Source organism: Lactuca saligna, chromosome 4 (assembly GCF_052625555.1).
Source record: "Lactuca saligna cultivar CGN05327 chromosome 4, ASM5262555v1, whole genome shotgun sequence".
Lineage (NCBI taxonomy): Eukaryota > Viridiplantae > Streptophyta > Magnoliopsida > Asterales > Asteraceae > Lactuca > Lactuca saligna.
The window spans coordinates 209,983,105-209,996,967 of NC_136420.1; the positions used below are offsets into that span (position 1 = coordinate 209,983,105).

At 35.7% G+C, this 13,863-nt stretch overlaps 1 protein-coding gene across 2 annotated transcripts; it reads right to left on the minus strand.

Annotated features, from left to right (window-relative positions):
* Window positions 1–291: 291 nt before the first annotated feature.
* LOC145043305 (polyadenylate-binding protein RBP47-like) lies at window positions 292–3,618 on the minus strand. 2 transcript variants are annotated; one of them, XM_078991915.1, is made up of 6 exons: window positions 2,935–3,618; window positions 1,691–2,246; window positions 1,159–1,214; window positions 938–1,068; window positions 742–838; window positions 292–619 (listed from the first exon to the last, which is right to left on the minus strand). In XM_078991915.1, exons 1-6 carry the CDS (start codon window positions 3,325–3,327, stop codon window positions 455–457), a joined length of 1,398 nt encoding a protein of 465 aa, XP_078848041.1. In that variant the 5' UTR covers window positions 3,328–3,618; the 3' UTR covers window positions 292–454. The 2 variants fall into 2 exon arrangements, with proteins under 2 accessions (XP_078848041.1, XP_078848042.1); XM_078991916.1 differs by having other exon boundaries at window positions 1,775–2,246; window positions 2,935–3,613.
* Between the last annotated feature and the right edge of the window lie 10,245 nt (window positions 3,619–13,863).

Here is a 13,863-nt window from a genome sequence, read left to right on the forward strand (position 1 = left end):
ACATAATTTTGCACCGTATGAACTATACTTGGAGTCTTAACCAAGTATATTATTGATTAATAAGCTCTTATTTAACTCCTAAACTTCAGAATACGATGATCTCTTCAAGGTGTAACTTCATTATATTTAGAGCATCTTCAACCATTTCACTTGTCAAACTAAAGTTGGTCCAACAGACCGTTTTTAGTTAATGGGCTTTACAAAATTATACGCAACTGGGCTGATTGAACTTTTTTGCATCAACATTGAACAGAAGAATCGAGATTCGAGAATAGACTTAACACAAACAAATGGCCACATCAAATTCTGCAAATTAGATTATTACGATAAAAAAAAAAGGTTCCAAATTGAATCCCACACTTGAAAATAAATGAAAAAATAAATCCAGTTTGCCAATATCCCTAAGATAATCAACTAATAGAGTCTTTACTCAAAATTTTATCCCCCCACCCATTTAGCTTACTTGTTGCTGATGAGTACCATACATAGCATATGACCCATATGCTGCAGCATACATGCTTGGGTCATGTGGTGCTTGAAGAGCATAACCATATCCATCATAAATCTGACCACCATAGTATGCTGTTGCTGGCCATTGATTCCCAAAATCATTTCTCAACTGCAAATTTCAAGAACCGAATTAAAAACTATATATTTCTAGTTATTTATAGAGTAAATTGTTACCCAAATAAGATTATAACAAAAATATATTTCTAGTTATTTATAGAGTCAATTGTTAACCTGCTTATTTGCGGGGTTGCGTCCCCAAGAAAGGCGGACTGTTTGTTTCCCTATTGCTGTCCCGTTTAATTTTTGCAGTGCCTCCTCAGCATTATTTCTATGAATAGAAGTTAATAGAGTAACAATACAAAATTAATTATTATGAAAAAGGGAAAATCTGGGATAAAAAGAGTTGGTAAAAAGAAGGAAATTTAACCTGTTAGCAAACTGTACAAATCCGCAACCTTTACCAACTGGTATTTTTACGGAAAGAATCTCGCCATATTCCGTGAATGGCTGCCTAAGATCTTCATCGCTAACCGTTGGATCAAGCCCTCCCACAAAAATCTAGAACCAATCAACGGTTAACCAAAGAGAATATGATTGACTATTTCACAATAAAATTTATAAAATAAGTGGAAGAAGTTGGGAACTGACTGTCGTGTTAGTAGAATCTCCATCGTTTTGCGAGCCACCATTTGACATATAACCTCCTAGGAAATCAAAAAGTCACCACCAAATCAAGATCTCAACTACTTTTGCAGCACTTTAACTGGACAAGTTTTCTAGGGCTATTTCTAGAATGATGATGAAGAGGGCATTCACGTCTTTTCCACATACAAGATCTCGAGAGCAAGTCTCTACACTACCTTTTGGATAGGACAAAAGACTGCAGTCTTCCAGTCTCATCCTACTAACATCAGTCCCGGTCTAGTGTGAAGACCGGAACTGATGTAATGGGATAAAAAATAATTTTTTTTGTCCCATTAACAAAGGTGGAAAACGGCAGGTGCAGAACTCACTCTTGATCTCTTATCTGTGCAAAAGACGTGAATGTCCTCCTTGTTTCCATCATCCAAAAGAGCCCTAGGAAGCTTGTATAGTCCCATCCTGTGTAACAGGACTCGAAAATTTTTTCTAGGGCTAATTTCTATGATGAAGACGAGGAGAGCATTCACGTGTTTTGCACCTTTTAGACTGGAACAAAAATTTTGAATTTTTGTCCCATTGACATCGGTTTCGGTCACAGTCCAATGCATACCAAACACAGTACCTTGTTGGTAAGCAGAAGATTTTCTCGGGGTTGCAGCACCAATACGCATAGGCCGAGTCGAACAGTAAGTCCCATTCATTTCAGTCATGGCTTGGGTCCTCTCATTATCGTCTCCAAATCTTACAAATCCATACCCTTTAGATCGGCCAGTATTAATATCAATCACGACTTTAGCAGCTTTAACGGATGGATATTTATTCGCAAAAGTTTCATGTAATAAAGTGTCAGTTACATCTGCAGCTAAATCTCCTACGAAAATAGAAAGATCAGAAGAACCGTTGTTATTTGAACGTTTGTCTCCCGTGCTAAATGTAGCCCAGTTCAAACGAAACGGTTGTTCTGTGTTAGGCATAACAATGTGACCATAATTCTGCAACACTTTTTCTGCTGCAGCATGTGAAAAAAACTCAACAAACCCGTATCCCTCTGAGATACCTGTCTGCTTATTGCGAACAACCTTAATTGACGCAACCTACAATAAGTTTTTTTAAAAATCTAGTTAGGGACTGTTTTTTTTTTCCCCAATTAAGTCGTGTAAGGATAAACATCAGATTAAGTGATTAACCCATTATGTAAAAAAATATCACATTAATCTTGCACTATTTAAAATCTTCTTTTTATTTTTGTGAAAAAAATAGTGAAAGCAATGTATATAGCGACAGGAATGATTTGCTGTCAATTATAGGTGACCACTGTTTCTCAGATTAGGGTACATAACAGTTCTTTTTTTTTTAAAAAGTTTAAATTCATGACACACTTTGTTAACATAACTTTAAAGACAATAGTTAGTCTTGTACTATTTAAAATCTCTTTGTTGTGTGAAAAAGAAACAAAAACAATGAGACAACATAATGAAAGACATGCTAAAATAGACTAGTATTGAGATAAAATCATGAAAATAACATCACAACTAAATCAAATTTCAAGCAATTTTAGTTGGCATATCGATATAAAAATCCAGATGGATCTTTCTTTCTAATAGAATCCCAAATTAAAAGCTTAACGAGCAACATGTGAGTAATGTTCCTCTTTGATGAACAAAACCCAAATAAATCACATTAATTACCACAAGATATGACGAATTGAGATAATAATTGCATATAAGATTATTTATTAGATTGAGAAGCAATGTAAATAAGGATAGAGATTATAAAAAGGACCTCGCCGGTGGAAGCAAAACAGTTACGGAGGTAATCCTCATCCATCCAACTGTGAAGGTCACCAACCCAGATGGCCTTGTTGTCTCCACCACCGGATCCCTGCTGCGGCTGTTGAACCACCGGAGTATGCGGCTGATGGTGGAGGTGGTGCGGGTGGTACGGCATGTAGTGTGGCGTCACTTGATAATTAGCCGGAGAGGGTGCCATCATCTGATGCTGCATTAACATCGCCGCCGCAGGGTACTGCATCGCCACCCACTGTTGCTGCCCTAGACCCACACCCACACCCACACCCATCCCCGCCGCTGCTCCTGTCGTCGTCGTCGGAACCGCTGGCTGGGTTTTCTGCGTTTGTTGTTGCTGATCAGACCCGCCATCATTCCCGGATTGCATCTTCACTCTGTTTTCGGAAAAAGACACAAACTTTATAGTATTATGTATAAAGATACGGGTTATACGTAAAGGTTTGTGCGATAACAACAGCGAATCTGGGAGTTTTAGAGAGATGGGAATAGGGGATTTGTGAGATTGATGGTGAAGCCAAGTTTCATGGTGGTGTAGCCATTGGATTTAATGGTAGTTTTGTAATCTAGGCCGTTGTTTTAACATGGGGTTGTGTTGTGTTGTGTTGTGTTGTGTTATGGTCGGCCACCGGATCCAGTTTCTCGCTACACAGATATTTTCGAAAACAAGTTGTGTTTGTTTTTTGTTTTATATTTTATAATAATATGGAATTGTTTTGCCATTTTAAGGTTCGAGGAATCCAAACAAGGGTTTGGGAAGACTGCAAAATCAGGAAAGGCCTGGGTTTCAGTGACCTTGTGACAACTCTAAACATGCCCACCACCATCACCCGTCTTTCCCGCACCATTACCATTTCTTTTTACTAATAAAAATAAGTTGTTGGTATTTTTGACCATATTACATTCAATATATCGATTCTATCCCATAAGTTATTTTTATTAGGTTAACTTATTTTTATAAAATAAAATAGTTATTTGTCTTACATTTTTATGAAAAAAAAAATAGCTTCTTATCGGCATTTAATTTATTTATAAACTGCTCATAATTTCACATTAAGTTCGGAGAGGACTTGAACCATTGATTTCAAAGAAAAAACAACACCTGATTCCACCGGATTATTACCATTTCTTTTTACCAAAAAATAACTGGTTGTTATTTTTGATCATATGACATTCAATGTATCGACCATACCACCATAAGTTATTATGTTTTGTTTCTGTTGATTAGGTCAGCTTATTTTTATAAAATAAAATAGTTATTTGTCTTACATTTTTATAAATAAAAAAAAAAGTTTTTTTATCGGCATTTAATTTATTCATAAACTGCTCATAATTTCACCTTAGGTTCAAAAATGACTAAACCATTGATTTCAAAGAAAAAATACAACACCTTATATCACTGTAGTATTACCATTTCTTTTTACCAAAAATAACTGATTGTTATTTTTGACCATATGACATTCAATGTATCGATCATACCACCATAAGTTATTATGTTTTGTTTCTGTTGATTAGGTCATCTTATTTTAATAAAATTAAATAGCTATTTGTCTTACATTTTTATAAAATAAATAGTTTCTTATCCGCATTTAATTTATTTATAAATTGCTCATAATTTCACCTTAAATTCGGAGATGACTTGAACCATTGATTTCAAAGAAAAAAAAAACAACACCTGATTCCACCACACCATTACCATTTCTTTTTACCAAAAATAACTGGTTGTTATTTTTGATCATATGACATTCAATGTAGTGATGGAACTAGAAATTTTGATACGGGGTACAAACATTATCAATATATTATATGTAGTTATAATCTCTTTAGTTGGGGGTACAATAACATAAAATATGTTTACAAATAATATTTTATATATATCAAACAATTTTTTGGGGGTACTGTAGTACCCCCCAATGCCCCATCTAGCTTCGCCACTGATTCAATGTATCGACCATACCACCATAAGTTATTATGTTTTGTTTCTATTGATTAGATCAGCTTATTTTTATCTATTTGTCATACATTTTTATAAATAAATAAAAAAGTTTCTTATCGACATTTAATTTATTCATAAACTGGTCAGAATTTCACCTTAGGTACAGAGAGGACTAAACCATTGATTTCAAAGAGAAAACACAACATCTGATACCACCAGACTAGAAGACATTTAAATAAAAAATATTAAAATCCTTCCAATAATCGCCAACTTCACGCGGCGCGGGGGGGGGGGGGGGGGGGGGGGGGGGCACTATAACATTTATTATTTAGGTATTCGTTCTAACCCTTGAGCTATGTTTTATTTGCAATTTAGTCCTCGATGACAATTTCGTAGTTTTGGATTTGTTGGAGTACGCGGGGCGTACACCCTCATAGAAGTGAGCATTTGGACCGGTGAACCGGACCAGACCGTTTTTTTCGACCCCCGAGCCGGTTCTCGGTTCTAAAAATCCATCAAAATCGGTCCGGTCCGATTTTTACCAGGTTTTGAACCGGTTGGACACGATTTATAAAAAAATTGTAATATTTAAACAACCATAACTCATTCGTTTTAAGTTTGATTGACACTCGGTTTTTTCCAACGTTTAATTTACAGTTTGTAGATGAATTTAGACTATAATTTTGTTGATTTTGGTATTATACTCAATGAGTTACAGTCTTTCAAAGTGGAGTTATCAAAGCTAAAAAATTTCAGCTTTTCAGCAACGTTTTTAAAATTTTGTAATCTGTGAAAATTTTTACACAACCATAACTCATTCGTTTTAAGTCGGATTGACACACGATTTTTTCTAATGTTTAATTTACAGTTTGTAGATGAATTTAGACTATAATTTTGTTGATTTTGGTATTATATTCAATGAGTTAAAGCCTTTCAAAGTTGAGTTATCAAAGCTGACAAATATCAGCTTTTCAACAAGATTTTTAAAATTTTATAATCTGTGAAAAATTTTAAACAAACACAACTCATTCGTTTTAAGTCAGATTAACCTGCGGTTTTTTCCAACATTTAGTTTACAGTTTATAGATGAATTTAGACTATAATTTTGTTGATTTTGGCATTATTCAATGAGTTATCCTTCAAAGTTGAGCTATCAAAGCTGAAATATTTAAACTTTTTAACTATTATTTTAGCCTATAATTCTGATTTTTATGTGTCTTTAACAGATAAATCATATGAAATGGATCTTGGTGAACTTGATTTTTATGTTAGTTGCTTTTATTTGGAAAATTAATTTTGTAAGTTATATTATTATAAGTTATAACATCAAGGTAGATTAGTTATGCATGAAACAGAAAAGTAATCATTTTTACAAGTTGTATCGTATCAAACCCAATAACATATTCGTTTTAACTAGTTCTATCAAACTAAAACTTATTTTAACGACTTGTACTCTATGCAATTAAAGTTGTACCAGTCCAAACGGGTCCAAGAACCAGAAAACCCGAACCTGGACCCGGACACGGACATGGACACGACTCATTCAGCCCAGTCCACGGTCCACAATATTCTCCATAACCGGTCCGATCCAAGATCCGGTTCGGTCCAAATGCTCACCCTTACACCCTCATATGTTGAACGTACTCCAGATCACCTTAGTACGCAAGGCGTATGCAGCCAGGGTGCAAACCATAAATTTTAGGGTTTTGACCCTATTTAAACATATTTATAGCCTCATGCACTTATCTTCAGCCTCCTTCTTCATTTTGAAACCCTAAAGAGTGTTTGTGCATTGTGAAGCTTGTTGAGCCATTTTTTCTGCCATTTGGAGCTTTTAGAGTAGGAGGAAGAGCATTGAGGTGATGGTGTTTCACTCAAGGCTTTAGATCCAGCATCGTGTCTCCTTGTGCACTTTATGGAGGTAAAAAAGTTGCAACCTTGATGTAGAAATCTTATGGATCTAGCTTTTGCTCAAAGTTGTTTCCTTTTTGGTACCAAACTTGGTCTTTGTGAGTAGAAGGTATTGCAAGGCATTTTAGTTGTCCTTTCAGAGGTTTTAAGGGGTGTTAAGTCATAAATCTGGGTTTTTGGTCACCAGTTTCCCTCCATGCAATTGCTAGGTGGTCTTAATGTTGGATTAATGTCTAAGTCCATAACTATAATTGGTGAGACTTGACCCGACCCGGCATGCTCCATTTGGGTTGCATGGCATCATGAATTTGGATAGACTATAATGAGAGAAATAACATTTAAGGTTGGTTAATATATTACTGGTTCTAATATATTAATAAGATTATTTAATTAGTATTGATCAAGAATTAATCTAGGATTAATTACGTAATCAAAAGAAGACTAATTAAATATATGGGTTGATTGTGTAAATCATCCATACTTATATAGTGGGCTAATGCTCCATGGATTATCAAGTTGGGCTAAAATCCATAAGATGCTTAATGGATGCTCCATGGTGTATTTGTACCCATGGATCATGGAAATGAAAGGCCATGACAATTAGGGTTTACATGGTGTAACCCTAACTATATAATGATCTTATTCTTGGAGAAAATCGGTCACTATGTGTAATAGGAAGGGCTAGCCGATTTCATGAAGTGTGTATGTTCTCTCAATCTATTCCATGTGTATTTGGTGTTGTGTGAACCATTTGAGGTGTCAAACTTGGGGCACTAGGCACTCAAGCTTCATGAAGACAATCTACATCAAAGAGGTATGTAATTCTAACTTGATATATTCATTTGAATCAATGTTATTATGCTAGTTAGGATGAATGCCTTGGAAAGTTCATATTTTCATGTCTAATAGAGAAAACATAGATCCAAGGTATTTAGGGTTGCATGTACACTTAGGAGTGTTAGAATGCTCAAAACCCAACAGTGGTATCAGAGCCTAGGTTTGTTTTCAATTATACTTGATGCATATTGCTGAAAAATGCTGAAAAAATTGATTTTATGGCTTTTTGGGCACTGGACTCGCCGAGTCTATGAAGAAAATCATCATACTCGTCGAGTAGGTTGATACACTCAACGAGTAGGAGCCCCATACAGCATATTTTCGAGTTTTTTTGGCAAGAAATGGACTAGGAACATTACCCTAAGCTGTTTTTGGACTTATAAACTTGTTTTTGATGTGGTAATGTTCATGATAATCCAATTTCAAAGATAATTGTCAATAGATTCATGTTTTGTGTTAGTTTAAAAGTTATGCTAATTACATGAAAATGATTGATGTGAATTATCTTTGCTCATATAAGTTGCTTAAATTAATAGATAAGTTAATTGCTTATGTGTTTTCAATCCATTTTAATCTAAGAGATGATTCTAAAATGTGTTTGTGTAACTTGTCCTCAAGTTACATGAAATGTCACATTCAAGTTTCTTAAAACTCATAAAAGATGGCAAATGTTACAAAAATGAAGAGTCTTGTTCTCATTAAATGGTTTTATGACTCCATAACTTGTCCTCAAGTTATAGAGGTTCAAGAGTCACTTCATTAAGTAATAAAATGTGTAATCTTAATTAATTCAATAAGTTACAAAATAAAGAAAAGTTACATTCTTTTATTAGTTTAAAGTCTTCCATAACTTGTCCTCAAGTTATGAAACTTCAACAGTCTTTTAATTAAAACTACTTTAAACACATAAGTTATGGAATTAATAAGTTTTGAATAGTTTCAAAACTTGCTCTCAAGTTTTGGAATTTGAAACGTTTTCACTTATGAATACTTTAATTCCAAGTTAGCCCTTAGAATTTTAAAAGTTAAAATTCAACCCTTATACTTTATAATATTATAAGTTAATATATATATATATATATATATATATATATATATATATATATATATATATATATATATATATATATATATATATATATATATATATATATATATAAGAATAAAGTCAGTCTTACCGTTAGTAGGCCTCATTCACGAAGCCGGTCTATAAGAGGGGTTTAAGGTTACTGCCTATAAAATGGCAGTTTAATAGGTGTCCACTCTCACCCACCACTTCCTTGACCGGTGGAGGGTTGTTAGCCGAACGGGTAGGACAAGGACTAGAATTCTCCCTTCATTAAAAGTATTAATGATAAATACTAAGTAACTAAACCTTTTATAAATACCCAATCTTAGTTATTTAGGAAAATGTGAATAAGGTGCTAATCCATGAAATTACACTTTGCACTTTGTTTAAGTCGGTGAGCGGAGCGTGTGTGGTTAACCGACACACTAACTCATATTTAACAAGGTAGGCAAAGGGTAACTTAATGTTTATCATAGTATCGATGGAGCGTGTGTGGTTAACAGGTACATCGATTGAGGGGTAAACACTTAAGGGTACCAAGTAATTTGCATGGTTACTTCACACCTTGATTTGTGATCCACGGCATCCCAGTCACAAAACCTGAAGGGTACACGCGAGATTGAAACATGCCATTGAAAAGTTCAATGAATCTCAAAAGATATAGGAGTTTCAGATCCAATTAAAACATAATAATACATTTCGTTTATCTTGGTGGAAATTGGTGAATCGTCATTCACCTACCTTCAAATATTTTATAGCTTGGATTACGTGAAAGACCCCAACTTTCATATTTTTGAAAGACCCAAACTTTCATACTTCATAATATCATTACTCCAAAACATGCTATTTGCATAATTCATAAAAGCAATATTTACACTCATAAAGGGAATTACAAACTAATGGATACAAACCGTCTATTACAAAGTGTTATATATATTACATAACTACCCAAGATATTGTAATTTATACAAACATAAACTGTAGTACAAAAGTACTATTACAAACTATTCTAAATCTTTCAATAGTATGTGAACATACTAGTTACTTATCACCTGCAATTGTTAAACATTGATAGGGTAAGCGGTGACGCTTAATAAGTTCTATAATAGATACAATATACGTTATGCCATATATATACTTCAATGTGGCAAAGGCAAAGAAGAGTAACAAGACATATGTGAGATCATGTGACAAGCGTTCATATCAATCAAAGACTTTATTCAAAGATATACTTTTCAATTCTTGATATACATCAATAAAACTTTGGCCCAAATGGCATAGAAAACATGCGATTTCTGATTAACATCTTGTTAGATTTCAGGCTTATAGTCATGTCTAACCATTTTTCAATACCATAGAATAGAAGTCATTCTCTTACGGAGACATGCTCTACATGGCCAGATGCTATGTACCGGTACCAATGTGAATCTAAGTCCTTTCACTGATCACATGGTCAAAGGTATTACAATTGCTATAAACATAGTGAATACAATCACACGGGAAAATAACTCAGAATAATAACACTAAAAAGCACATAGAACATATAACACATAACATACAATTGTTCCTATATATTGAACTCACCTTAAGTTAACCGGGGGTTAAAATAGTAATTTGGACAGCACTTCGGCTTTAAATATGACTTTCTATGTTGAAAACCAGGAGCTTAATTGAAAACCGGGCTCTGCGAAGGTAGGGCTTCAAAACCAAAAAGATAAAATTTTCGGGCTTCTCGGGGGTCTCGGGACGTGTTCCGGGTGCTAAAATTGATACCAGGGCTTCGGGGAAAGTCAAAATAGTGAAAATATGGATTTAGGTGTGAAAAATGGCGAAATTCTAATTTTAGTCAAGAAGGTTCGCACCCTCCTATTTATAGAGGCGAGGGTTTGGAATTTGTCACTAGGAGGCGTCCACGTCGCGCCTGCGAGGCTCGGTCCAGAGGAGGCTGACGAGGCTGCTCGGTGGCATCAGCAGCGAAGGGCAGGTGGCGCGAGAAGCGAAGGCCACGAGGCCTGCTGCGAGGCTCGGATGTGGAGGCGAAGCGAAGGGCGCGTCAGGGGCTCGTGGCTGCTTCGGATTGGGGCAAGCGTCGCTTCTCAGGCTGGGCCACGTCTCCGGTGACGCACCTGCTTCGTGCGAGGTGACGTGGCCGGTACTATTCATCCGAGATTTCTCGGTTTTCGGTCCCCGAACTTCTAAAATCCATAACTTTCGCATACGAGCTCCGTTTTTGACGTTCTTTATATGCATGCATAGCTAAAATTACACTCTAAAACTTTCATTCAGACTTCGTTGGCTAATTTTGAATTTATTTTTAATATTATTATTTTTAACAGATCAGGACAGGAAGATCCGTTAAAAATTCATAACTTCTTCATCCGACATCCATTTTCGTCAGACTTTTTACCGTTGTACTAAAAATGACGAGACCTTCGATTCTCGTTTAGGATGTATCGGTCAAATATCGCTCGATCTAAAATTCGAGTTTTTAGTTGTCTACTGCTAAGTTGAAACTTTGAAAAATCATAACTTCCTCATACAAAGTCAGATTTTGGCGTTCTTTTTATCGAATTTCTCGGATTCACGAATACGACGACTTTCATTTAGATTACTAAGTCTAAAAAGTAGTTTATCGGAAACTCACTTTTTACGTCATTCAGCGTTGTGCCGGTTTTGTAGCGGATCTTCGGTTGGTCATAACTTCTTCGTTATAATTCGGATTTCGACGAGGTTTTCGCCTACAAGTTTCTAAGGAGATTATCTACAACATCAAATAATATAATTTTACTTATTTAAAATTTTATATTTTCGCTAAATTTCACTATTTGGCTTTTAATTGGAATCTCATAAGACTTCCAATATTTTCTAAGTGATTCTAAACATAGTTTTACTTAATTTCTAGTAAAAACCATTTGTTAGAACTCAACACTCAATTTCACATAGTATTTCACAATTTTATTCATTACAAAATACGATTTCAAAACGTGTATGTTACAAATACCTCCTCCTTTTGAGGATTTCGTCCCCGAAATTACATCGATTAAAATAAATGGGGATATTTTGCTTTTATCTCATTCTTATTCTCCCAAGTATAGTTTGGGTCTCGATGATGTTTCCACTTGACAAGCACCAATTCTACTTCTTTATAGCGTAGCTTAGTTGTTCTTTCATTCACGATTTCTTCAGGCTCTTCAACATATCTTAACTTATTATCCAATTTCACCTCGGATAATGGAACTGTCTCATCGTAGATGCTCAAGCATTTGCGCAGATAACTTACATGAAACACATCATGAATACCTGTTAAATCTTCAAGCAATTCTAAGCAGTATGCTTGCTTTCCAATTCTCGGGATGATTTTGAAAGGACCAACAAATCTAGGACTCAACTTTCCTTTCTTCCAAAATCGCATAAGGCCTTTCCATGGGGATACCTTCAGTATCATGAAATCACCCACTTGGAATTCTATAGGTCGTCTTCTCTTTTCTATATAGGACTTCTGTCGATCCTGGGCCGCTTTCATTCTTTCTCGTACGATTTGAATCTTGTCGGTGGTATCTTGAATCATTTCAGGGCCTCCAAGGATCTTATGTCCTACATCACGCCAACATAACGACGTACGACATTTGCGACCATATAATGCTTCATATGGTGGCATTTTGATTGAAGCGTGGTAATTGTTATTATATGAAAATTCGACAAGCGGTAAGTATTTATCCCAGTTACCACCGAACTCCAAGACACATGCACGAAGCATATCTTCTACTGTTTGGATTGTTCTCTCCGTCAGACCATCTGTCTGGGGATGATAAGCGATGCTGAGAGCAGCTCGAGATCCCAATTCGCGTTGCATGCTCGCCCAAAAGTGAGAAGTGAAGTGAGTATCGCGATCGGAAATGATCTTTAGTGGCACACCATGTCTTGCAACAATTTCATCCAAGTATACTTGTGCATATTTCTCCATTGGAGCCGTTTCACGCATGGCGAGAAAATGCGCACTCTTAGTCAGGCGGTCGACGATTACCCAAATGCTATCATGCTGTCTAGCAGTCTTCGGCAATTTGGTAATAAAATCCATGGATAGCTCTTCCCACTTCCATACAGGAACACTAAGACTTTTTAGGGTTCCATAAGGCTTTTGGTGCTCTGTTTTGACTTGTAAGCATACTAAGCATTCATGTACATATCTTTCAATGTCTCTCTTTAATCCAGGCCACCAATAATCCGCTTTTACATCATAGTACATTTTACTTGTACCAGGATGTATTGAAAGCTTAGACTTATGAGCTTCATCTAAAATCTTCTGTCTTAATCCACCAATCTTTGGAATCCATAGCCGATTCTTAAATACTTTTAATCCTCGTGGATCATCAAGTAAAACATCTGCATAATGTACCATTCCTTCCTTCTTCACATTTTCTGGATTTAAGGCCTCAACTTGCCACTTCTCTAGTTCATCAAGAATAGTGAACTTCACCATAGTGTGAGTAATAGTATAACACATACTATTACGATAAACTTTCCTGCTAAGTGCATCTGCAAACACATTAGCCTTTCCAGGATGGTACAGGATTTTGCAATCATAGTCCTTGATCAGCTCCATGGCTCGTTGTTGTCTCATATTTAGAGTTTGTTGACTGAATATATACTTGAGACTCTTGTGGTCGGTAAATATTTGGCATTTCGTACCAAAAGGTAATGTCTCCAAAGTTTTAGGGCAAATACTACTGCAGCGAGTTCAAGATCATGGGTGGGATAATTCTTTTCATAATCTTTCAGTTGTCTTGAGGCGTAGGCTATCACTTTACCATGCTGCATCAACACACAACCGAGTCCTAATCTTGAAGCATCGCTATACACGGAGAAATCATCATCACCTTCTGGGAGTGATAAGATGGGAGCATGAGTCAAAAGATCTTTTAGAGTTGAGAAAGTTTTTTCTTGAGATTCACCCCATTCGAACTTCACTTCCTTCCATGTAAGACTTGTGAGAGGTACAACTATACGAGAAAAGTCTTTAATGAATCTCCGGTAATATCCCACGAGACCTAAAAAACATCGAATTTCGGAAACATTACGGGGCACTTCTTAATTTTGAATGGCTTCGATTTTTATAGGATCTACAAATACACCATCACTAGAAATAATATGGC